Raw genomic sequence first — 27,954 nt, forward strand, 5'->3', positions numbered from 1 at the left:
TTGTTATTTATATTCACAACATCAGTATGCAGCTGCGACGCGGCGGGATAAGATGCGGTAAGGTGTCGTGCGAAGCAAAAACCGAAGAAGTTGTTCCTGCGAATTTGGCCTCATTCATTCGTAGAGAGCGAAACCGATAGCTTCTTGAGGTTTTTAATTTTTTATGCGCAGTTTTTCCGTTTCTCGGCGGAGAGTTTCTCAGCGTGGAAGGAGGTTCGGAAAGGCGGAACTGCTGCGGTAGAGGTGTTATCAGATCGATCTCCTTGCGTCAACTTCTCGGGGGTTTTTCTTCTCGCCGATCGAATCGCAATCGTCTCTCTGCTTTTTCACATTCGGATCGTCTCAAGCATGATTGGCGTCGACCCTGATGATCTTTTCATCTGATTCGTCGTTGTGGGCTTCCGAGGATTCAACCGTTCTCCGAATTCTTTAACCATGGGCGACCTTCAGCTTTGGCCGCAGCAGCTTGACGGCATCAGCGCGGCGGACGATGACCATAACCGTCCTTCGCCTCCGTCGCCGGCGGCTCCTTCTTCGACGCCGCGACCCCCGAATCCTCATCATTCGGCGATCAGCGCCGATGCATGGATGCAAGCGGAGCAGGCTACCCAGGAGGTTATACACCATATCCTGCCCACGGTGGTCTCCGAGCAAAGGAGAAAGGCTGTTGTGGATTACGTGCAGAAGTTGATGAAAGGTTTTCTGAATAGCGAGGTGATTAATTCGTAAAATCTTGGGCTTGCTTGCTTTGTTTTGGTATCTATTTCATGATCTCACGCTTTATTTTCTGTCGCTTTAGGGCTGCTAATGTTTTTTTCTTAAAAATTTTCTTTTCGTGTTATTTAGAGATTCGGCTTGACTATGTTTGAAACTGCTTGTTGTACAATTAGCTTATGTGGATGGTAATCCGTTGGTGCGTTGAATTTGTTGGTTTCCACACAAAGTGCACAGAACTAGGGCTTCTACGCTTGTTTTTGGGTCTTGGGTGCTTTCCATCTGGTTTAATTTGTTTCATGGGTGTTTTGCATCACTGGTTGTTCCAATAGTTTTGATATTTCGTTAAACCAGTGAGCATTATACTCTCTTTCGATTTGTAACCAACTTATGATCATTTTGTTATGCCCACTATGTTATCTAGGTGCAATATATTTTCTTTTTATTTCTCTTTCTTTCTGTGAAAAATAATGAATCTCCTAGCCAGACCTCTTCTATGTACCGTCAGATAGAATTGTTTGATTTATCGTTTCATGTGCTGCAAGTATTAAACTTACATCTCTTTTTTATTTGTTTGATGATATTCATGACTTTTTAAAGTGCACTTGCACAATGCACACATTGTGCATTTCAAAAACCTCGAGGGAAGCCCACAATGTAAACAGTTTGCCCATTGTAGAGTTAACGAATACAAATTTGTACCTTAGGCCGTCATATTCTGCTTTAAACAAACAACCACTCCGCACGTACTGTCACTGCTGCCCCTCCCCTCACTCCTAGACACAGATTCTTATTTAAGAAATTGTGGATGACACTTTCTGGCTTCAATCCCATTATGCAGGTAAGTGAGGGCTTCTCCTCATGGAGACCCATTTGTTTCCTTATGTTATAAATTGAAATGTCTGAAGTTTAAGCTTAAAGAAGCGCTCTGGAATTCTGTTGGATTTCTCTCTAATGCAATTGAGGACGCTTCTGCCGAACAAGATAAATTACATCACCTCGATGCCAACCCTACTGATTTCCATCTCAATGCTTATTGAAATAGCACAGTTAAAGACTCTTGAATTTGTCTAATTTCCATATCTCTTAGCTTTCTCAATGTGCAAAATCTAAATAGCTAAGTTTGGGGGATGATGATTTCAAATTTCTCTTTGCATGGATCAAATGTTGGAAGAATAAAAATTTCATTAAAGAGCTTGCAACTGCTGATGTTGTCCTCTCCTGTCACCATGATATTGCGATTGCTTCTGTCAATTGCTTCAAGGAGCTTTTCTCTTGCAGTTTTTAGGAGTGTCATCCTGCACCATCAATTCATTCTGGTAGCATGCTTCCTCCTCATCATTCTGCTCAGCTTATAGTTCTTGTCTCAAATGATGATATTAAAAATGTGATATTTTATGTTCTCATGATCTCTACTCCTAGTCCAAATGACTTAACCTTTGAGATCTTCTATAATTCCTGAAATCTTATAAGGTAAGAGGTTTGTGCTGCAATGAAGTTCTTTCTTTGCAAGAAGCTCCCAAATATGGTCAAGGCTATGACTATTGCACCAAGTCCCAAACCCTCATTTGTTGGGCTTATCTCTAATTACAACCCCATCTTTTTGGTGCAATACTCTTTACAATATCATTTCCAAATTCCTTTCCAATAGACTCATAAATGTGGTGCCACATATCATTCATCAAGTGCATGCTAAGTTTGTTTCCAATAGGAACTCCTCTGATAATGTCATTCTTGCAAACAATATTCTTAATGGATTTAACTCTAGCTCATCTTCCAAGCTTTTGTATGCTAAGGATATATATAAAGCATTTGATTCAATTAATTGAAATTTCCTTATTAGCAGGATGCTAGGAACGATTCCCTCCTCTCTTCGCATCTTGGATTGAGGCTTGTACCACCAATGTATCCTCTTCAATATGTATTAATGGGTCACTTAAAGGTTTCTTTCCCTTAACTACCGACCTCAGATAGGGTTGTCCGTTGTCTTTGTATCTCCTATGCATTTTCATGGATAGGTTTTCTAACCTTTTGGAGCAAAGTATTCTTTGTGGTGATTTCTCTCCCCTTACTCTTTATGACAATATTAATTTTTCACATCTTCTCTTTGTTGATGATTTCATTACTTTGAGGGAAGCTTCTCAAGACAATATACACTGTCTCAAGATTATTCTGAACAATTTTTATCTTGCCTCCAACCTCAAGACTGATCTAACCAAAAGACCCATATACATTTCTAAGAGCACCCAACGTTTTCAAGCTTTAAGTGACATTCTTGATTTTTCTGCCTCTATTTCTCATATCACCTATCTTGGCCTTCCAAGGTCTTCTCACAACCCTCATTTGGTTGATTTCGAACCTCTTGTTGGTAAGTTTTCCTCGTTCTTGATGGTTGGAAGGCAAAAGGTTTGTTATTGGGTGGGAGGTCCAACTATTAAAGTTTTCTATATGGAAATGTCTTACTAGGCTTGATCTCTTTTCATACCTAAAGATTGCACCAATTTTTTTGTTTCATGGAATATCTCTGCCAAGGAGCTTCACATTGTATCTTAGGAGCTCATTTATAGGCCTCACATCAAGGGAGGCCTTGGTCTAATAATCATACTTGCTATCTCTATGCCTTGATTGATTTGGAGAGTTGGAAAAATTGATAATATTGTATCTTCTTTGTTTACTGGCAAAGGTGCGTCCATTTGGAAACGTTTAATATGAAAAACATTTTTTTCTAGAAAGCCTATTTTTAATTGCTAACTCTAGTAAATGCCACCTTTCCTGTCATATTGGGGTTGAGCTTCATTTTCGTTGCTTTGAGATTCTTGAATCAATGGTAAATCAGTAAATGCATCTCTGATTTGCTTGGGAATGCCTTTGTGTATGCTCTTCCCTTTTCTCCTTAATGCCTCTACTCTCTTATTGAAGGCCTTCCTCTATAGATTGCTTTTGGCACATTAAAGAGCCTATTTTAAAAGTGTGGGTTAATTCATATTCAATGGGGTTGGAGTCTATTTTGTTACGCTTCTTATGATAATCTCTTAGATGTGTCATGGTTCAATCTTATTTGGCATAAAAATTATGCACTGCATTTTCTATCTACTCTTTGCTTGCTATCACTGAGGTTTTAAGACTGCTATTGCCCTTGCTATTAGGCAATCTTCACCACGCTGGTCTTCCATCTTTGTTGGAATGAGTATGAAACACTTAGACACCTTTTTGCTCTTTTTGTAATGCTATTTTAAAAAGTTGGCTTCCTTGGACTTCTACCTTTCTCCTCAGCTCCTCTCTCCTTCAATTCTTGGGGCTTATTTCTTTAATTGACAGTCTCTAAAAGCTTTAAAAAAATTTACCTTCTTTTTTGTGCGCTTTATATCATATTTGGAGAGAAAGGAAAGACAAGAATTTGGAAGGAATCTTGCTAGCATATCTACAGTCTATATTAAACTAGCTCGTCAACCCGAGCAGAATAGTTGGAAGAGAAATCAAAATTGGGCGTACATTATGAATTACTTTTTTGGCTAATTGGGCTAAATTTTGCTATGCTTTATCTCCTTTTAGGGGTTCATTGTTATCATCTTAGTTATTTAATTTTGGTTTTGATGGTTAAACTTAGATGATTGGATCAGAGTAGTTGCAGTTATGGTTACATATGGCATATTTGGGCTGTTGGTGTCTCTTTTCCTCTTCGAGGTGCAATCATTCCAGAGTCTCTGTAAGTTTTGTTATAGGTCTTCTTTGATTCCTGATTATTGCCCTTGTTTGATATCCTCCACACCCACCCCCCAACACAGACACACAATAATAATAATAATAATAATAATAATAATAATAAAATAGAAGCTGCAAGGAAATTTTTGGATTGCATGTTGTTATGCTTGCAATGCCTTTTTAATATTTTAAGTTATGTATTTCATTAATTTCACTTGTAGGGAGAAATGATTTATTTATGCAGCAGCAGAATTAAGTACAAACTTTTTATGGGTTGAACAACTGGATTACTATGTTTCAGCAACCATTAAGAGAGAAAAATTATTGTATTTAAACAACATCATGTATGGTTTGCCCATCCTTTTAAATATTGAAGAGAACAAATCGCTCTGTAATGCTTGCTTTTGCCTCTTATGTTTAGAGGAATTTTGCAATCCAATAAGAGAATTTGTTTGGGCAGATTTGAATAATTGGAGTTTATGGTGACTTGAGAAACATCATTGACTGGCTTACAGACTGGTGGTGTCAATAACTGCACTGAATATGCTAACAACGGTCGAGAGAAAGTGATATACTAATAATCTGCAGAGAGAAGAGGTTTGAGCAGTTGTTTTGTATTTTAGAATTGAGACGTGATAAAGGAAGAAGAATGCCAGCCTTGAATTTTTCACTTTGACATCCTTATTTTATTTAGCTTATTAGTTATCTAGGTATCAAATTTAGACATTCGACTTCTTTCGAATGAAATAATTTGTCTAACATGTTGATATGGGGGGCATAATCAGTACGATGAAGATGGCCCCTTGACTGATTTATTACTGCGAAACATCTGCATAATTTATGCCAGTTGGAAACCACATTAAGGCCTTTTCCTTCTTTCCTTCTACATTTGCTACCTCCTCATTAATCCATGAGATCCTTATTGCCTACTCATCAAGTCACGGGCTTTTGTGATTATTTTGTAACTATTATTCTACCTGCTCATTAATTTGTGGATTATTGTAACTATTATTTCCTGATTTTATATATTTTCTTTTAGAAACTCTCATATGATTGTCTAAATGCTACATAAACATTGAAGGGGTTGTTTGATTTGATGAAAGTGAGTGTAAATTATTTGAAATGCATAGTTCTTAGAAATTTGGGTGTGTGGTGTAATAAAGAAGGAATGCATAGTAAAGTTTTGGTTAATTTCAAATTCACTCAGTTTTTTTTATGTATTATATACTCAACTATTTTAGCCGAATTTTAAATACACTTCAAGCCAACTCTTGCTACCACTGTCATTTGTCGGTTCCCATGACCGTTGATCGCTACCTACCGCCTATTGACGCCGCCTCCCACATCTTTGACCATCGATCATTATCATCATCAAGTTTATTCTTCATTCATTTTATTTCAAACCAAATAAAAAAAGTAGTCACTTGCATTTATTTCACAAATCTAAACAACTCCAAACATTTCAAAAACATTGCATTCGTTTTTACATTGTTTTTCATTTTACTTTGCATTCCTTTTTCAACAAATCAAATAGATCTGAAGTGAAATACTCAACCAATTCTTTCCAATTTTTGCATAGAATCAGAGCCCTATGTTTTTTTTTCTTCCTTGTGTTTTTATGATAACAGCCTTCATTGTTGTATTATCACAGCTGTTTGGCTTTCATTATTGCACTCTCCTCCTTTTCTCCTATTTTTTTATAACTGCAGCCTTCATCATTGTATTGGCACGAATATTTTTCATTGTTGTAGCCTTTATTGATGTATTGTCACAAACTGCTCCATTGTTGCAGCCTTCATCGTTGTATTTCACTTTTTTTTCCTTTCTTTGTGAATATAAGCAAAAATTTCTCGCTCCATGGATAACAACAATAATACTCACATACACTTAATATTGGGTCCTCTTGGAATTAAGTGAAGCAATCTAAGTCTAACATAAGAGTTACTAAACAACCATCCAACATGCCAGTTTAATGAAAATTGAAAATAACTATCTAAAGTGATCGTGATTGGTTTGTAGGTTCTTAAAGGGGAGAAGAAAGTTGAGTCATTTATAAGGCACAAAAAGACAAAAAGGCTTACAATAAGCCCTTGCAAAAAATTTTAATGGGTACTTGTGCTTTAGGATTATCAGGTTTTACCTCTTCTCGTGACTTTAAAGTCTCATAAATGCTCATTTTTAACTTTTAATACAACATATGACCAACTCTTCTCATGCATCTATTTCATATACCTTTTGTCCTCACAACAACAAAAATAATCATGGTTTATGTGTCCCAACAAGTCAACAACTAAAAAATAATGGTTTATGGATCATTGGTGATCGTGGTAGGTCAAAGCGATATTCTTATAAACAGATCCCTCAAATTTTAGAATATTTTCCATGTACTTAAATTATTTACAATAACAACATCATCAAGCTTTATACCACTACGTGGGGTCGGCTACATGAATCCTTTTTCTCTATTGTGTCCTATTAAGAGTCAAATTCTCATTTAATTTTAATTAAAAAATATCATTTCTAATATTTTAGCCAAGTCGTTTTAAGTCTGCCTCTACTTTTTTTAACATAGGCCAAATCCAAAACATTTTACTCTTCTAATCGGGTCATTGGAAGGCTGGTGTTTTATGTGTCCAAACCATCTAAGGCGACTCTCTCTAATCTTATCTATCACTGGAGCTACTCCAACCTTTTCATGTATCTAAATTATTTATTGACATGTTATTCATTTAAAAGCTACATATAAATTTCAAGTGCAATGTTGTTTTTTATCTTCCATATTATGTCTTTCAAGAACAAAGCATGAAAAGGATAGTTAGGCTTGCTAAAGAAAGGGAGTCTTCACCATCTTGAGGAATCCAATAATAAAAAAACTCCATACAACCTTCAATATTATCTCTTCCCCCTAAAATCCTTAAATCCGATAAAGAAAAAATATGGCTTCAACCCCTTCGCCTTGGCCGCACGTCATTTATTGTTTTCAAAATTATGTTTCCTTCATTCTTCAAGGAAAGTAATATCCGAGAATTTAATTGTGATATTTATTAACTAGCAAGATGCTAAAATATGAACTTTTAACTAGGACATCAGAACTTTGATCCATTTTTCTCTCATTCATTGTGACATAGGAGGACCAACTTCTAACATCTAGGGGAAGTTAGGGTTTAGTGGTTTGTGTCATTTATCAATGATTGCGTGTGCCATGAATCTATTTGGTAAAAGTCAAAAATGATATAAGTATGATGCAGGATTATATGTGAAATGCTATTAGTTCATTTGGATTTTGCACAACTCGTGATTAGAATAATTATAGAACAAAACTACTAGCAATTTAAAACAATGAATCAAAACAAATAGGGGTCACACCCGCTTAGGCCAAATTACGTAGCAAGAGATTTGAAGCCTTCAAAATAAATTAAGAAAACAACACAATGACAAATAGTAGTTTCAAAGAAATCCCTGGTCTAACAACAAGAATTAGTAAGCATAAAGGCACGCTCAAAAACCCTACGTTTACTAAGCTTAGCAGTAGCGGATAGAGTCGTCCTTTGTGACTACAATCAAGCACAAGATCCAGTTAGACTAAGAAATATAATAAAAAGGAGAAAGGATAACCTCTCGTCAAGGGGTAGTGGAGATCCTCCACTCGATGCCTTCGAAGTGTTCGTCAATGGATTCCACCAAGGTGTCCAGAACGCGCCCAAATAGTCCTCGACGGTATGATCAATCTTTGGGTTCACGTCGAAGAAGGTTGATCGTAGGATATCAGTGAAGCCGTCCTCGTCCCAAGTCAAGCCGTATTCAGTAGCTGGATCCGCCATTCATGGGGGCTAGGGAATAACTCTCCTTCCGTCTTGCTAATGTTCTCGAATGTCGCCGAAGAGAAAGAAGTTTCTCTTGCACGGGGAGAGGAAATAATTCCCAAGTTCCCTTCCCAAAAATCTGAAAACAGTTTCAGATTTTGAGCCAAAATCTGAGAGAAATTTCAGATTTTCTGAGTGTAGTAGGTAGGGAAATTGGAGGAAGAACTTTAGCCTCAATTCAAGTGAGGTATTAAAGAGGGAGAGAGGGGATTGGAGGGAGAGAGGGGGCGGATAGGAGAGAGGGGCCGGCGGTTTGTAGAGGAGGTGGGGATTTAATTTGTTTCCCAAAAGAGAGGTCAACTTATGGGAAGCAATTAAATAGGAGGAGGAAGGGGAAATTCGGCCAAGAGAGAATTGGGGGAGATTGGAATTATTGCCTAAAGCAAGGAGGGGCTTTTAGGAAATATTTCCTAATCCAAGCCAAGGGGGGGCCGGTGGCATTAAGGAGAAGGGGAGAGATTTGTGGAGAGCAATTAATGTTACTTGATTTGGTTTTGAATATTAGGAAAGGGCTTTTAAAATCCTATTTGAATTTTAAATTCAAAAAAGTTTTAATTAGGAAACTTTCCAAAAATAGAATTCATAAATTAGGAAAGATTTCAAATTTCAAATTATATGAACTTGAATTTCAAAATCTGCCCAAAATATGTCCACCCAAATTAGGCAAAGGAGTTTAATGGGAAAGAGGGAGTGGGGGCCGGCGGCTAGGTGGTTGGAGCCGGCGGCATGGGGGGCTCGGGTTGGGGTTTTGGCCGTGGGGTTAGGAGGAAGGGGAAGTGGATTCGAGTGTGATGGAATCCGGCGGCTAAGTGAGGGTGGAAAGGAGAAGGGAAAGAGAACGATGATAGACAAAGAAGAAAACCATGAACCCGGCCATCTCCAAGGTTGGTGGGTGGTCCGTTCTCCCTCTCCTAGGGATCTCTCCAAAGTTCTCTCCAAGAACTCTCAAACGCTCTCACAAGAACTCATGCAAGAAGAAAATTTCTAATCAATCATTCATTTCCCTCAAACATAAGACATGAGGTTATAAATAGCCAAGTACAATGGACTCAAGAAAATAAAAGATCAGCTTGCCCTTCGGGCTCACATACGATAATTCCCAATAAAAGGGTACAACTGGAAAAGATAATAAAACAAATACATGACACTAAAAATAGAAAATACATGAATAAGAAAATACTTAAATAACTCAAAAATATAAAGACTCGATTGTAGCAGTAGGTAGATCGGCGACCACGCCTCTGATAAACCTTCCACAAACTGATGTCCCCATCAAAGTATCATATTTCTCATCTTTTTCAACATGATCAATGTTCAATTTATTGTTAAAATTAAATGAGTTAGATTCAATTGTCTCAAAATTAGTAACCATTTTCTCTCTTCATGCATCTTAGAAAAAGGAATAATGCTTGAGTTCTCTTATCGTATATGACGTAACAAAATAGAGTGATTGAACTAAAGAACGACCACTTGTTACCAGAAGAGCTCTCTTTTTTCAAGAAAATTTCTCAAAATAATATTGGTGAGAATCAATTTTAGCTACCACCCATATCATAGGCCAGTTACCTACAAATGTACTTGGATTGCTGAGTTCTACACAAGCATGAAATAAAATTTTTCAGGTTTCAATATCCCAAATAACTTTGCTTTTAAAATATTTGGAAGTGTTGTCTTTGTTCATACTTATTCTCAAAATAGAGAAGAACTTACCACACAAAAATATCATTATTTTATTACTGCTTATCTGTAGGAAGAAAATTCCTTCATAAATGATTTTTTTCTTTTAGATTGCCCTTTGTTGCCCCTCATTCCAGCAAGCTCTATTCAATAATCAGTAACGCCTATCCAAATTGAGTCTATACCAAAATTACTTTATACTCGGTCATTATATGAAAAAAAGGCATATCAATCTACACAAATCCAATCAATCAAATTTATCCCATTAATTGAATTCTTTGAGGGAACAACTGAGCCTACGCATAAAGGCACACAAACTTCCACTATGCATCTCTTATAATTATTTTTATCATAGAAAAATCTCTCATAATCATCAATCATTTTTTATTAGTATGGATGATATTTCTATTTCTAAAATAATGTCAGAGACTTTAAATAATATGAGTTGGAATAATTCTGTATGGGAAGAAATTGAAGCCCTTAAAAAAATGAAAGGCAAATGAAAGGCGGGAATTGATAAAATTACCAAAAGAAAAGAAAATAGTGAGTTATAGATGAGTTTTACTAAAAAATTCTAATTTGATGATTTATTAGAAAGGCATAAACTCAGACTAGTGGACAAAAGCTACACTCAACCTGGTGGGATTTATCATCTTGAAATCTATGCTTCAATTTCTATGATAAAATATCGTTAGAGCTCTCTTATTTTTAGCAACTTTCAGGAATTGGAAGACACAATAATTCAATATGAAGAATGTCTTCTTGTAGAATGACCTAGAGGAGGAAGTATATATGGAGGTCATATTAGGATTTGGTTGAAATACACACGGAAGAGATGTAAACCATTGTAAGGGTTGAATTAATCTCCAAGGGTGCAATTTGGAAGGCTCATTAAGGTAATGGTCAAAATGGGTTGCAAATAAAGTGAAGAAGACAATACATTATTTGTGAAACATAGGTTTTAGGGGGAGTCTCTACACTATTAATTTATGTTGATGATATTGTTATATGGAATGAGAATTAAAAAAAAAAAGATTGCTCCAAGAATTTAAAGTTAAAGATTTAAGCAAACTAAAGTATTTACCTAACATTTAAGTTGCACGCTCTGAACATAAGATCTTCATATTGCAACAAAAATGAATAGCTAATGTGTTGAAAAAAACGAGTAAGCTTGGATCAAAACTTGTCAAGAGCTCTATGGGATTTAAAGCATAATCCCAGAAACTATCCCATGCAATATGACCATATAAAGCATATTGAAGTTGATAGACATTTTATAAGAATGAAGTCTGACAATTGTCAATTTGTAATCCATTTGTAACCATTGGTTAACAACTTGTTGTCATTCTTACTAGAGACAAAATTTATCAGACAAGCTTGCAATGGATGACATCCTTATTCGCTTGAGAGGAAGTCTGAAACATTTGCATAATTTTCATCAGCTAGGACCTACACTCACTAAAACTTCTATCTATTCTTCTTCATCTTATGTTGCCACTCATTGATTTGTTAGATTCCTACTGCCTTGCAAGCAATCATTGGACTATTATAATTATTATTTTCAGATTTTATATATTTCTTATTAGAAACTCTTCTAGGATTGTATAAATATTATACAAATATTAGAATGAAATACTTAACTTATTCTTTTTCAATTCATATCAATTACAAATGCATTTTAAGTAGTCGTATAATTGGTAGACACTCCTTGCCTTTTCATTAGACAAACAATTACATCTTTTTCTTTTATAATGCTACCATATCTACTATTAGGATAAATGACTATTTCAGTTGCTATTTTCCTGGTTCTGTTGGATCATCACTAGTTATTCTCTCGAATTAATGATATACTCCTGAGCTGCTTGTTTTTGTCCCTTTTGTGGTCATCTTAGGAGTTCTACTTGTGAAAATTTATATGAGGAGAACAGTGAAAATGTACAAGTGGCCTCTATAAGAAGCTTATGCGCTGGGCTTTCTTCTTTAATTTGAGCTTCAATTTTGTGGGAATAATAGATCCTGTTGGTTCTTTCATGTATTTTTTAATATATGTTTGTATTTAAGTAGTCTTTAAAAAACTTTGATGGCTCGTTATGATCTATATGAGCAGTTAAATTTCTTGATGTTTGCCTTTTCTTTTTAGTTTTTTGTATTTTTCTTATCTTCACTGCCATCTTCAATTCCTCATGCTAAAGAGTACTATGTTTGGTCGATCCCTAAACTTTTCATTTTGATTTATTATTGTGATGAAAACTTAATATTATTAAGAGGATATTTAGTTGGAAGTAAAGTGATTGTAAAGTAAAATGCAGGAGTTTTGAGAAGTTTGGTGTTTGGTTAGATGAAAAACAAATCCAAGGTAAAGTAAAGTGAATGCATTGTATTCTATTCTAGTTCATTTTTTAGGTAAACCATTCTCACCCAATTTTGAGTGTATTGTTCCAAAGCTTGCTTGACCACCGCTGTCGGCCGCCACCCTCCACCGTCCATCACTAGCCACCAGCCACCGCCCACCGCCGACCATTCTCGCCACCGCAGTCCGTCCACCGCCAATCGCCCCTCACCGCTATCACTGTCGACCAGGGCGCAACTTTTATATTTTACATTGCATTCACTTTACTTCAAACCAAGCAAAAAAAGTAAAGTCATGCATTATTTTTACACTCATTCAAACAACTTCAAAGTTTCTTTTACACTGCATTCCTTTTTAAGACAAACCAAACAGCTCCTAAAACTAATAAATTTTTAACCTTTGTTTTTGTGTTGAGAAATTATTTTTATGCAGCCATCATCTTATTTGTGTTTCTGGTTTTTTTTTTTTCTAATTCTTATTGCATGCTGGCTGAATAAAGGTTCATATTTGAACAGTAATTTAGAACAAGTGATTAATAAAGATGCTGTAGTATTCATATCATTGCATTGTTCAGTAAACGTAACTCAGTAACTTTCCTGGCATATTTTGTTTCCAATTTTCTAACGCTTTGCGCAATGTCGCCATAACCATGCTTCTGTTGCTTGTGCTGAAACCCCTTTAGTTTGTAGCAAAGCTTTAATTTTTATGTATGCTTCAATGTTCTTCTACTAGTTCAATTCGAAGTTCTTCTACTAGTTCTAGGATTAATTTTGGCGTTCTAGCATGAGTAGATGGTGCTGGGAAATGAACATCATGATATCTGTCCTGAATCTGGAAATATTATTTTTGACTTTGGTCTTCTTCTAAGACTTAGGTTTATTCTTCTGTTTATCAGCTCATGTTCTTATCTTGGGATTAATTTCTTGCCATCTCAAAATATTTGTAGGTATTCCCATTCGGATCAGTTCCCTTGAAGACATATCTTCCTGATGGAGACATCGATTTGACTACAGTTAGCTTTCCAAATATTGAAGATGCTTTAGCTGCTGATGTGAGATCGGTCCTTGAAGTTGAAGCACATAATAAGGATGCTGAGTTTGAAGTAAAGGATGTGCAGCTTATTCTTGCTGAGGTTTGGCAAATTATTCCGTCATCATCTTTTAGTTTTAAATGTGCTAGCTTTGTAAACTATACTTTATCTGCTTAAGTTTTTTAACACCTTTGATGATCTTGCTGCTCCGATGAAATACAAATATTGGTCTCTTGGGTACTTTTTTTTGGCAAATCCAGTAATCTGGAAGCTGTTACGATTGTCTTCTTTCTAAAGTTTTTTGTAATATTTATTATCGGATAGATATTTGGTAATTCTTTGCAGGTAGCGCGATTTATGTCTTTTTTTTTTTCTTTCAAGGGAAACATCGGATAAATTCACAATGCCTGATGTGTATTTAAAGTTTTTAATGAAACATTTTGCTTATTATTATTGAAGGATAGCATTATAGAAATCTATGTGATCATAAATTATTGCTCGAGCTCTTTTTGTGCTTGAAGATTATTAGAATGATGCCATAATAGTGTTGTCCTCTGTGATTCTATGAGGTTCTTTCAGGTTTTCTCCACAATCAGAAATGGCGGAAGCTAATGACCCTAGTAGTCCTTAAGCATTTTGAGTGAGTCATGGAATCCCATCGTGTTTGATTAATTTTTACACTAAGTTTGGTTCTAATATGCTAGGTTTTGTCCATCACTTATTAGCTCAAGAATTTAGGTAGAGAAGATGTTTTTCCATGAGCATATATATTTCAACTCGGCCTCTAAATGGATATCATCCTATCAAATGATCCGAGTTGCAGGTCGGCTGGCTTGAGCAATTGATTTAATTCTCGACTCTTGTGGTCTATGGCTGATTCTTCATTGGTTAAGAAAATTTTGGTTGACTCTCAATCTCGTTTGCTTGTGGAGAGGCTTTTTTATGCTTGTAATTTTTTCATGTAGAAATTTTTTATTTATATGTGTGTATGAAAAATGAAATGAAGAATTCTCACTTAAAAGAAGGAAATTTCTTAAAACATGTGAGCTCATTGGTTTTGTCCAGCGTTAGCTAATTGAAGAAAATATTACTGTTGAATCTTAAATATAAATGGTGGGCTTTTACATATTAGATTAAGTTTTTGAGTCAAATCGTTGTATGAGCTCTTGTTTCTTACGTTAATTTAAAGATTCACATGATCTAGAACCACCACGGATTGCTTTTTTAATGGAAGGACAATACAAGCCTTATCTTTGTGATATTCAATTACATTTGGATTAGAGTTGAGGCATTTACTTTATTTTTGTTCCACTCTAACATAATATTTACTTCACAGTTCACACTGAAGCATAATCTAATAACAATCAATAAGCATAAAATAAGAAAACTAAATCATTAAATTGCCTTACTTTTAACGTGCTACTTAAGTACAAACTCAGCCAATCCAAATCCAGCTTTTCAAAAGATGCTATTTCATCCTTGAAATATCATATAAGAGGTATGAGAAGAAGATAGTTTCATAAAAATTTCTCGCCTCTAACCTCTGCAGTCAATAATAAGCTTATAAAAAATGCATCTTATAAAGTATCTTAACTAGTAGGGAATATGCATAAAGAATTTAGGATAGAAATAGCGGTGATACAAATGTGCAACAACAATAACAACGACAAGCCTTTATCTTATAATGTGCAGTCAGCTACATGAATCATTTTTCTTCCATTGTGTCCAATTAAGAGTCAAATTCCCATTTAAATCTAACAAAAAGGTATTTTTTAATACGTTCTAAACAAATCTTTTTAGGTCTACCTTTATCTTTTTTAATATAGGCTGGATCTAATTCTTCTTCTCTTCTAACAGATTCATAGAAAGCCCGATGTGTTATGTGACCAAACCACCTAAGGCGACTGATAGGAAGTATTTGAGTTCGCAAGTATCCCTAAAGGCAATACTTGAGTTCGCAAGCAAACCTAACCACAATTGATGAAAACAGTGAGTAAAATTGCTGTTTATAGCAGAAAAACAACAACGGTACAGCAGATTTGGGGGAAAACAGAGGAAAACTAATAGAAAAAGAAGAATTTCCACTAGTAAACGATACAATTTTCTTCAATTCGAGAGGAAGAAACAGCTCTCCAAATCTCTAGCCAAGCCTAAAGTCCAAAGGAACAAATCCTAGATCTCAAAATTGATTTCAAACTCAAGATAACCCTAACCCTAGCAAGAAGGTAGTAATTAAAGCAAAAGAACAATTACAAAACTGCCCCCCTAATTCAAAATTTCCCTCCAAAGCAATTTACCCCCCCCCCCCCCAGAACAATTACAAAACTGCCCCCCTAATTCAAAATTTCCCTCCAAAGCAATTTACCCCCCTCTCTCTCTCTCTCTCTCTCTTCCCTAGTTTCGCTTGGGCCGCCTGCTATAGGTTAAAACTGGTCCATTAGGGACCGGTTCAACAGGCCCAGGATGGGCCAGCCTAACAGCGACTCTCTCTAATTTTATCTGCTGCTCAAGCTACTCCAACCTTTTCATGTATATACTCGATGGATGTGCAAAATTAGAAAATTACTTGAAACTCACTCGATGTGTGGGCAAATCAAAATAAACTCTAATTTGAACTATTGTGCTTGGCTTGATATCCATTTTTAGTTTATTCTAATTTTACATTTGCTCTCCTAAAAATCAACTTGAATAGCCTCGCAATTGCTATATGTTTTCCAATATAATTCCATTTAAAATTTGAGTCAACTCAGAGTATAATTTGAGATGGCCTAGAGACAATTAAATTTGAGTAAAGATGTAACTATAAAGTATATTGATTTCCTCAAGTCTAGCTAAAATTTATAATTTTGAATTAGAGACATGTTGAACTTACACGACAATTTATGCACATTAAACTTGAATGGGATGTCGACCAACAATATTTAATGATAATAGCATGAACTTAGAGTATTATTTATGCATACATTGAGTTAAAGATGCATGATCATTACTTTTATCCATGGCAACATAATCAAGTATTGATTATCAATAAGGATAACATCTCAATAATTAAACTTAGGACCAACCAATAATGACAAGCTGGCTATAGTAAGTTTTTGTTCAAGCAAAATTGGTAAGTTGACTCCAATTTAAGCTAGAATTATGCACTTTCCAATCAAGTATAGTGACCCAAGAGCTCCAATTACAATAGGTTTACGTTAATGATCAATTATGATTTTATATCTTTTTATATTAGTTGTGAGGATCCTTGCAAAATATATTGAAAGTGGGATGCTTTAATATATGATTTTTGTAGAAGATATAATTTTAATTGGAGAGACATTCATTGAAATAAGTTAAAAAAAATTAAAACAGTAGATAAATTATTTAGATTATAGGTGACTTAGAATTAGTTGAACAAGGTTGCATATATGATATAATTTTAGCGGATGTAACCACTATCAATTAATATTTTTAGAAGACACAATGATGCCTAGGAATGATAGATTTAAATATTCATGGTGCTGTCATAATTCATGAGGTAATCTCTTGAATTAGTTAAGGGTTGATTAGAGATCAAGTACGTAATACAAGGGCCAAGAAAAATATTTTTGAACTTAATATATTTTCTTGGGAATTTTATGAATTATCCTTAATTTATAAAAGTTTTCTCATTTATGGGATTATCTTTATGTATTTATAAATCCCTGATAATATATTAGGAAAATATGATTTTTTTTTTTTAATTTTTGGGGATTTTGAGTCATTCATAATTTTAGAAAAAATTTCTGTAATTTCTTAAGATTATTTGGGCAATTTCCATTATTAAATAGACTTTTTTGCTATGAAGCGCGAACATTTTCAAATAGTTGCATGCCCATGTCGAACATGGACTTGTATCTTGACACTATAAAGGTTCTTTTATGAAGTATATGTGCCAATTGAAAAAATAAATAATTATATTTTACTTTGTGATTCCTTAGTAGAGATATAAAATTTATATTAATAATTTATAAAATATTATAATATTTTCAAGGCGTGTCGTGTCTTATTTTTTAAAATTATGCCATGTTTGTGTCATGTCATGTTGTGTTCATATCTTTGTGTTTGTATTTGTGTCTGTGCTTCATAGCTTTCTAGTAAATTAATTACTTTAACATGAATTCATGACATTTGTATAAATTTTGGATTCCAAGTGAGGGTTTATTAACAATTTTTATTTATCAGTGTCTTTTGCAATAATATTTTTCCAACAATTTTTTTTTTCGTCTTGAAATACCAAAAAGGATGGTTTTGTAAGATTTTTTAGAGCTTTTTTTACTTATTCAAAAAGGTAGTTCTTGTGGCAAGGTTTAATTGGCTAGTCAACAGACAACTTTTGTGGTAAGTTTCAATTGGCAAGTCAAAAGATAGGGATACATGTCAAGTTGTGAGAATTAGAGTAGGAATTCTTTACTTATAAATTTTGTAATATTATTTTGAAGACTAAAAAGAGGTCAAATGAGTGGAGGAGTATGTTGATTCCTAATTTTAAAAATAAAAGAGATGCACAAGAGTGTGCGAATTATAGAGAAATTAAGTTAATATGTCATACATTATACACCAAGGTTTAAAAGGCGAAATCGGGAATCGAGGCATTTTTTCTAAGCGAGGCAAGGCGTAAGCCTCAAAACGATTAAAATAAATTAATTTAAAATTTTAAATAATGACAAAAAATAACAATTATTTGTACTACCAATAATAAAATAACATGAATACACAAATATACCAGTCTGCCGGGGGTCCAAGGGGGCGCTTCCCCCTGGCGGGGTTCGACCTGCTATGATTATACATTAAAATTATGGGAGAGGATAATTGAGCATAGATTACGACATGATACCAATGTTTCTCAAAATCAATTTGGATTCATGTTGGGTAAATCTATTATGGGGGCTATACATTTGTTGGGAGGTTTGATAGAGAAGTATAGAGAGAGTAAGGAGAATCTATGTATGATATTTTAAAACTTAGTGAAAGTATATGATAAAGTTCCAAGAGAAGTGCTCTAGAGAGTTCTAGAAAAATAATAATAATAATAATAAGAGTTAATAATGCTTATATTCGTGTCATTAAGGATTTGTATACATGAGATGTTATTTGTGTTCAAGCACAAGGTGATTTGACTAATTATTTTCTTATTTAAGTTGGATTTCATCAAGGATCAGCTTTAGACCCATATATTTTATTTTATTCATGGATGTTTTTACTAGACATTTACAAGAGGATGTAACTTGTATGATTCTTGATGATGATATTCTTCTTATTGATAAAAAACTTGAATTATGGAGGCAACTTCAGAGTCATTAAAAAGAGAAGCATACAATTAAGTTAAGTGTTGCAAAAATGAGGATGCTCAAGGTTGATGATGGTGCAATGCAATTAATGGGTTAAGCGGGGCCTATCTTACAAGTACAAAAAGATCCTTGTTGTAGAGATGGCATCATGGGATTGATCCAGCATGGATGGTGGGGCCCTTAATATAATGTCATCTTCCTCATGTTAGATTGTATGTCGTAATAGGGTCAAGCAACTTGAGAACTTCAATGACCATTTCATCCTTTTCGATGGTATCTGGTTCCAATGAATCTTTCAACAGGCTTCTCATATGTAGGGTGACTCCTAATAATGGTTGGGATGCTCTCATTAACAATCGAGGATGATGAGTGGCTGACCCTTATCCTTCAAATTTTTCTATCAACTTTGGCGAGATCTTGTTACAATGATGAACTGTTTTTATTGTTGCCAGAAAGGAGCATGATAGCAAGTTTTACCTTAATGTCATAGGTGAGCTAATGCCCACCCCACTTCTATTCTGGTTGGGCGTGTAAATAGCTTTCTTTATGTTCCATTTTATGTGCAACCAATTTTCCTTGATGGGTTAATTTCCTATTATGATGCTTCAAGGATTGATCCTAGTTTAGGTTAAATAGGTCAATAAATTGGGTTGATTTGATTGGTGCAACCCATGATTTATGTTCATTCATAATCTGAATTTTTTTTTCCTGATTGAGCTTGAGTGCTTTTTATAATATAAATAAAGGAGCCTCACTTGGACTGATTGACCCATTAACTGATGATGAGGGTTTAATTGATCATGCTTTAATCAATATTTGTATCAAGCCACAATTTACTAAGTGTCACTCTTACCCTTGACCAAAAATTTATTTCATTAAGTTTCAACTTGTTTTGGCATTTAATCAAGGACTATTTTTTTGACACATTCTGTCTTCTCATATTTGAGCATGATTTTACTGTCAAAAAGGCTTTTGATTGAGCCGTAATCATCATGCTTCAAACTTTATTAGTTATTAATCGGTCCCAGGTGAATCCCTTAATTAGGTTGGTTTAGATCTCTATTGAGATTGTATTTGAACCAATTTCAATGCCAACAATCACTCCACAACAATTGTAATTAGTCAATGATTCATCATACATATCATGAACAACTTCAACAAATTTTTGGCTCACCTTTTTTTATTAAAGCGCTTTAGCTCGCCGCACCCTAGCTTCATCCCAAACCTCTATTTCTGCTCTTCTACATCATCTATCTCATGGTTGTCATCATCTTTGGCCACAAAAGGCAGCAGTGAGAATGAGCAGGATGCTGTGTTTGTCATGTCTGCCTTTTGGCTTTGACAGATATATGGCAGGTTCTGGTTAGCTTCCGTTCTTCTGGTTAGAATATTAAGTTTTAGCTCGATATGTAAGAAATTTAATCAAAATTATGAATGCAAAATCATATATTAATTGAAAGATTTCACATTTACTAATGTTGGAAAAACAAACCGAGAAGAAAGAGATTTTGAATTTTTGTGCCAACGGTCCAGCAACAGCACCTTCTCCTCTAGCTGGAGCCAGTCCCCTTCTACAATTGCACCTCTGCTGCAGCCCTTGCCTAAACTGAGAGCTTATTGCTCTCTGGTATTGTTCCGCCGAGTGCTGTTTCTATCAAGAGAGAGAGAGAGAGAGAGAGAGAGAGAGACAAGGGAGAGAGAGAGAGTGCTCACGGTTTGGGGAAGAAAAACCATAACTGAATTTTATTCAATCACCCATCTTCAAACAATACAAGTCATTGCTATTTATACTATAAGACAATCCAAAGGGGAAGAAAAGATAAAATAGCCTAAAAACATACTCGAGTAAAAATAGAATTAACATGTCAAATAAGAACCAACATATAACAACTAAAAAAAGATTTTTTCACTAAAACAACATTTAGCCCCTCCTATGCCCTCCCTTTGCCTTATGGTTGTCACCATGTGTGGCCATGGAATGCAGTTGCGTAAGCGGGTAGGTTATTGACAGTTATTATTGTTTTTTGGTGAGGGTTCCTATAGCTCCCTTTCTATGTTTTCAAATTAATGTTCAAGTCAACAAAGTAATCATGACCAAGATTAGCCAACATTATACGTGCAAAATTGGATATCAAGTGAATGATTTTACATGGAACTAGGAGGGGTTTTCATTGAAATAACTTCCACTTTGAATTCCATGTAATCTAACTACTCTTAAACCACTCTATGAATATTTATATTGTTATTATACTAAGCAAATTAGCTAAGATATCCTCAATAATATATGCAAATTATATAATGCAATGTTTAAAATTGTGTTTTCAGGTATTGAGGCGTTTTTCATTCGTGAGGCGAGGCATAAGCCTCAAGGCGTTTTGAGGCGTAAGCCTCAAAATCAAAAAATTGCGTAAACATAAAATGATAAACTTTTTATATACTAATGAGTGAATAATATAAAACATAAAAAACATAAGATATGAAGTGAAATCAAAATATCTCAATAATAAGACAACATGAAATATAGTTCAATTCAATATTCTATCTTTCCCAAATCCTAATATTCTTTTCATTAACATATAATTCCAATTTCCAAAAATAATTAACAATGACATATCACATAAGAACTCATAAATCATAAGCACTGTCATCACTAAGGGGTTCTTCATTTGAATCATCATTATGGTGAACTGTTCTCTCCCCTTCCTCCTCTCTTATAGAGTCCAATGTCGGGCATTTACTTCAAGATTTATGTAAGTTTTAATATATAAAGCGTGAGGGGTAAGCCTCATGCCAGTGAGACGAGGCGGGCCTCAACCAAGTTGAGGCGCAAGCCTCATAAAAAAAAAAACTCTAGGCGTAAGCATCGAGGCGTTTTTTACTGGAATTGCGCAAAGGCGAGCCTCATATTGCGCAATTTTAAACCATGATATAATGAACTTATATTTCTTTTTTGTGTGACAATAATGGATAAATTTATATTCCTCCATAATTTTACAGGGTTTAACTTTTATATTTTTCAAATTTAAATTTTCTTACCTGTTTTGTTGATATTTTGTTCTCTTCATCAATAATAATGATTAGCTTTTTTAGCACTTTTAATGACAGTTTAAAATGCTCTATGATTTTGCTGTTAAATGTGCAAGATTCTACTTGCACATGGCTTCACACATTTATGTTGACGTTAATATTAGCGGGTTTTATCCCCACATTTAGAATGGAGAGCAATTTTTTTCTTTCATTTCAAGGGAAATTTGTAGCTAGCTACTATAACTTCACTTCTTTCCATGTCTTCAATTATGTTTATCAATATATCTTTGCAGTATGTTGATTTTTGTGTATAGCTACGTGGATGCTCAACTTAAGCTTGATCATAGTTGTAGCTTCTTATAATGGAAGGGGGAGGCATTTTACTGGCTTTTGCGCTGGTACCAAATGTGGTGCATGCTAGTAAACTTGCAGAGTATGGTGAATAGATTCAGTATCTGGACCTTATGTGTTAGAATTCATTGCAGTATAATTTTAAATGCTACGTATCAAGAAATTAATTTGCTTCTCTTTATTAATTATCTTAACAATTTCTAAGCTTGTATCTTTTATTTCTTTCTTAAACGTGACTAGGTATTCTATGCAAGGTATTTAAAGGCATAGAATTTTTTTTTGTTTCTTGTATGAAATTGCAGTTCAACGCGAGACAATAATCTAATGATATTGTAGTTTGAAGAGAGACAATAATCTAATTGAAAAATATATTGGATTAGTTTAGGTTCCTATATTGAGCAAAAGAAAGAATCCTGAACATTAGTTTGAACTATGTAATATAAATGTGGTTGGAAGTGGAAACGTAGCTATACAATTAACTCGGTTCATTTTAAGGATACCTTTGTTTTTTAACTTTAAAAAGGAAAAAAGAAGGCTGCATGGCTTTTTGGTTGCAGCACTTAACAGTTTATTATGATCTAAATGTAACTAATACAGATAACTCATGTTTCATTCCTAAGAGATTAAGGGGTGAAGTTTGAAGGGTTTTTAATTAGTGGGCCCAGACAGAAGAAGAGGATTGTTCTTCCATTCCATTTGAAGAGTGGAAATGTGGCCTTTATTAAATGAGCAACTTAGTTTTATCCTGTGAAAATTTTGTAGTAACGATATAGGAAACTTCATTTCTGAGTTTGAGTAGACTTTCAGAATTGAACCTGGATTTTAGAGATGAATGGTACTATTTTTATGCCTTTCCTTTGGAGTTATTAAGCTTACCACATCTAATTGGCCTTTTCCATTTCCATTTTGTGCGGGTCACTTTAACCCCACTAATCCTATTTCAGATTTTTATATATCCTTAGCATGTAACATCCACCAACCACCTTCTAGATGTTCATTGGCATCTGGTGCTAGTTATGCTACTTGCAGTTAGTTATCCATTAAATTAGGTTATTGGATTTGACATCTATGAGCGGTCAAAGTTAATGCAAAAAGGCAGGCAGTTGGTTTGTGTTAATCTGAAAGAATGGTATTTAATAAATGGAATTAATTAGGTTTCAGGAAAAGAAAAAAAAAAGCTATTCTAAATTGACCAGTTGCAGAATTTAAATTTTGTCTTGTCTTTTCATTATAAAAATCATTAATGAATAGAGCACAAAAAGTTTCAACTTTAGGTTTCAAGAATAGCTGGTGCATGCATTTTATTATTTTATTGCATCTGCAAACATTTGTTTTATATCTATATATTTAAAACTGAGGTTGTATAATTTTAATTGTCAGATGCTGTAGCAATCCAGAAAATATGCTTATTTCATATATAATAAGCCACTTGTGAACCTTTTCTTATTAAGCTATACCCAAGGGCATCAGAAGACAGTATTCTTTAATTAAATTGGGAATTCTGCATTGCAGGTTAAACTTGTCAAATGTTTGGTTCAGAATATTGTGGTAGATATATCTTTCAATCAGATTGGTGGATTGTGTACACTTTGTTTCCTTGAGCAGGTAAGATGTAGTACATCCTTCAGCTTTTTGTACATTTTAATATTCATTTTACATGCCTTACTGTTAACCATCTCCAAAAGGTTAAGATAGATACAAAAAAAATATTTATATGATATTTTTGTTTCTTTGTCTATTTTGCATGGCGTATATATTGAAATTTTGGTGCTGATATAGGTTGATCATCTTATTGGAAAGGATCATCTTTTTAAGCGCAGTATCATATTGATCAAAGCTTGGTGTTATTACGAAAGCCGTATTCTTGGTGCTCAGCATGGTTTAATATCTACTTATGCGCTGGAAACGTTGATCCTGTACATATTTCATCTCTTCCATTCATCTTTGCATGGCCCTTTGGCAGTGAGTTCTCCAAATGACACAGGAAATGTAGTTCTAGACATCCACATCTCTAGCTTCTTGAAGTCCTTTTTGTGACAGTTAAAATTTTGTAGGTTCTGTATAAGTTTCTGGACTATTACAGTAAATTTGACTGGGACAATTTTTGCGTCAGCCTAAATGGCCCTGTCTCTGTATCCTCTCTTCTGGAACTACCGGGTGAGTATAATGGTTTTTTCATCGGAGTGCAACCCCTTTTGTTTTGTTTTTCTGAGAGGATATTATTATTTCTTTTTTTTTTTTCCTTTCTTTTTTCCTTTAGCAGCTGAGACAGTAGAGACTGATGGCGGCAACCTATTGCTAACTAAGGAGTTTTTCAGAAGCTGTGTAGATAATTTCTCTGTTGCGCCAAAGGGGTCAGATTCTCGAAATTTTATAAAGAAACATCTAAACATTGTTGACCCATTGAGAGAAAGCAATAATCTTGGACGAAGTGTAAGTAAAGGTTAGCTTCTCCTTCCCTATCATTGCCCTCAGTAGTATTATGATGAAGCCTTTCTTTTGCTTCAAGCATTCAAAAGATATGATATTCTCCTGCCCTATCATTGCCCTCAATATTATGTTGGAACCTCTCTTTTGCTTCAAGCATTCAACAGACATGCTATTCTCCTTCCCTATCATTGCTCTCAGTAAAATGTTGAAGCCTCTTTTTTGCTTCAGGCATTCAACAGACATGCTACTAAAACTTCTTTTCCATCCCATGTAGGTAATTTTTACAGAATACGTAGTGCCTTTTCGTATGGTGCTTGGAAGCTTGGACGGCTTCTTCTACTTCCTGGTAAAAGTATTGCTAATGAAGTGAATATGTTCTTCCTAAACACTATTGATAGGCATGGAAGTGGAGAAAGGCCAGATGTGCAGGATTTGATTCCCAGATGCCTGGACGGTGCTTCAGATTTAGTAAATGGGATTTTTGCTCCCTCAGCAGAAAATATTGAAAAAGAGCATGCAGATAAGCAAAGTTCGGAGTCTCTTACTACTGATGCTTGCATTGATTCAACCGAAGGAAATAAAAACATAAGGATTTCAAGTTTGGATGGTTATGATGACAGAGTACCATTGCAAAGGCAATCCTCTTATAATCAGAAAAATGTCACAAATCTGGAATCAGGTGGTGTTGAAGTGGATGGTGCTGCTTCCTTCGTCCGTATAATTGATGATGCAAAAGATCTTGCTAGTGTCAGAGCCTCTGTTTCAACTGACATTAGTGAAAACTACTCGACTTCAGTATCAACCAGTGAAGCTGGAATTTCATCATTCGGTAAAGCTTATCATGTTCCCCACACTTTTTATGTTCCAGAAAATGGAAATGGAAAGGATTTAACAAGTGATACGATCAATTCAGTTAATTTGGGTTCATTACAAAGTGTTTCTTTTAATAGGGCTTCGGGCTCCCCTGAGGAAATGAGCAATTCTGTGCAGCTTGATTCCTGTGAGACTGATTCATCATCAAGTTGTACATCCTCCACTAGCAATCATGGTAGTGCCTTCCCATCAGAAAGTTTGCACTTCGCAAACTTCGCAAACCAGACCCCATCAGGAAATGAATGGAATGATACCAATGGAAGTTACAATGTACCAAATAAATTTTCAGATCTCACAGGTGATTATGAGATGCACTTTAGAAGTCTTTCTTATGCTCGGTGGTGCCAAGAACAGATAACTATGACATATTTTCTTCCAATTCATCAGTCACCCACATACGCTTACCACCAAAGCAGAGATGCATGGAGTCGTGGCAGTATGTACACGCCCATGAATGCAAATGGAGTGACACCCAGGCCACCTTTTTCTCCTGGTTACTATCCGATTAATTTACCTTTTTTTCCCAGCACTTATGGCCCTGAGCCAAAGCCAAGGGGAACTGGAACATATTTTCCCAACACGGTATATTTCATCCAAGATTTTAAATATGGGTAGTATATATATATATACTTCTATTTAGCAGTAAGGCTTCATTTGGGACGACTTCCTCTTTACTTCTTGAAGCAATTTTTTAGTTAAAAAAATTAAATTTTTTAACTAAAAAATTGCTTTAAGAAGCATAAGCTTAAGTTTGATTTTTCTACTCATCTAGCAGCTTGAAAAGGCAGCTCTCCTGGTATTAATTTTCTGGCCTATTTGGCTCTGGAGCTATTATTTTTTGATAAAATTTTATTTCTTATGGCTTCAACATTTCCAATTCTATTTTGGCATAATTAAATCCTTAAATGAGAGGACCTACATGCACTTATATGTCATCCTGTGCGTACATTCATTGAATTTTGAGTCAATGTTTTTTTGTCTTATCACTTCAAGTCTTCTGCATGTGTTTTCTAGAACCATCGTGTCTACAAAGAGCGGCAATATCCTGGAAGAGGAAAGAATCCGATGACTGCTAATCAGTTTCCCAGACCCCGGATCAATGGCCGTGCAGATATATCCCATGATAAGAACTTAGAAAAAGGACCTCATGAGCCTGCTACACAGTTTGGCGGAAGCGGACGTGGGAGGCCTCCAGTTCTAGATATACCACACTTGTCGTTTCGACCTGCCTTAAAGGGCTCGCCTCATGCCAATGGTATCAATTTGCCAACCGATTATGGCAGACTTGAATTTGGTTCACTTGGTCCTGTTTCCTTTGGAACTCTATCATTAGAGAATGGAAATTCCCATAGTCAGGACTCTGGATTTCCAAACCCAGCATTAATTGAGCAGAGACCAGCTATCCATTCTAATACAGAAAGGTACAGATTTCTTTCACTTTCTAAACTTTCTTAATCAGTGGATTAAGGCTTTGTTTGGGACGACTTTCTTTCTGCTTCTTAAGCAGCTTTTTAGTATAAATTTTTTAATGTTTGTACTAGAAAACTGCTTTATGAAGCAGTAAGAAAGCCGTCCTAAACCCTAAACTTTAATCTTATCCTTAAACGCTATTCCTTTGGGTACTTTATAAATGTCTGAATTAGACTAGCAATTTAGCATCAATCCTTAGTAAATGCTTCTGCGAGTATTCTATTATAACATGATTGTCAACAGCCTTCCAGTTAATTGGATTATTGATATATCTCTAGATGCCCATTGTTAGACTTGCTGAAACTTAGGCTTCGTTTGGGACGGCTTTATTACTGCTTCTTAAAACAGCTTTTCTAATATAAATTTTTTTTATTTTTGTACTTAAAAACTATTTTAAGAAGCAGTAAGAAACCGTCCCAAATGTAACCTTAGTTAACGCAAATGTCTTACTTGAATGTTATATTTGTGCGGCCTTCTTGCCATCATTTTGTAGGGCAGACATAACTGATGTTTGTTCAAGCTTTTAATTTAAATATATCGTCGATAAAATTTTAAACTTGTTTCCTATCTTGTGATTGAATCTCTCTTATATCAAATTTATATTTTTCGCACTCAACTTTTTTCAAAAAAGAAAAAAAAAATGAATGTGCAGATCGTCGCAATCGTATCAGCTGAAAGACGAGGTCGATTTCCCCCCTCTATCTGGCTGATATCTGCAAGAGAAGCTTGTGCTAATGTAGTGAATAAGAAGAATGCTAAACTATGAGGCTTGTTTGTGGAGCAGCTCAGTGGTGTGCAAAGAAGTGGTTGTTTTGCTGTTTTTTCAGTGGTTCTGTACATTAAAATAAAGACTCAGCCCCTTCTCTTACCCTATTATGTCAGGTGGGGGAGATTCAAACAAGATTCCTGTAAGGTGAATCTTCTTCCTCCCAACTCATTTTTCCTACCAATGTAGATGGTGAGAAGTACTAACCCCCTTTTAGTTCTTGAGTCATAATAGTTGGAACCAATAGGGAGAACTTGTATGCCATTATATATATCCAAAATGTTGCTAATTTTTCATCTCTTTATTGGATTACTCACTCGAGTGCTTTATTTTTCAATCATTATGCAACAATATCTGCTCCAAAATTCTTCTCAACTGTGCTGTTTAGG

General features: G+C 34.9%; 1 protein-coding gene across 1 annotated transcript; it reads left to right on the forward strand.

Annotated features, from left to right (window-relative positions):
• The first annotated feature begins 42 nt into the window (after positions 1-42).
• LOC110104016 lies at positions 43-27,902 on the forward strand. The gene is made up of 9 exons (XM_020832950.2): positions 43-714; positions 13,253-13,438; positions 23,539-23,631; positions 23,806-23,988; positions 24,081-24,183; positions 24,287-24,469; positions 24,731-25,911; positions 26,344-26,750; positions 27,452-27,902. Exons 1-9 carry the CDS (start codon positions 436-438, stop codon positions 27,507-27,509), a joined length of 2,673 nt encoding a protein of 890 aa, XP_020688609.1. The 5' UTR covers positions 43-435; the 3' UTR covers positions 27,510-27,902.
• The last annotated feature ends 52 nt before the right edge of the window (positions 27,903-27,954 follow it).

This window comes from Dendrobium catenatum, unplaced genomic scaffold (genome assembly GCF_001605985.2).
Source record: "Dendrobium catenatum unplaced genomic scaffold, ASM160598v2 fragScaff_scaffold_847, whole genome shotgun sequence".
NCBI classification, from domain to species: Eukaryota; Viridiplantae; Streptophyta; class Magnoliopsida; order Asparagales; family Orchidaceae; genus Dendrobium; species Dendrobium catenatum.

Coding starts and splice junctions, on each gene's coding strand:
- LOC110104016 (XM_020832950.2), top strand. CDS start 436: ATGGGCGACCTTCAGCTTTGGCCGCAGCAGCTTGACGGCATCAGCGCG. Junction 715..13,252: donor AAGGTTTTCTGAATAGCGAG/GTGATTAATTCG, acceptor AAATATTTGTAG/GTATTCCCATTCGGATCAGT. Junction 23,632..23,805: donor CACTTTGTTTCCTTGAGCAG/GTAAGATGTAGT, acceptor GTGCTGATATAG/GTTGATCATCTTATTGGAAA.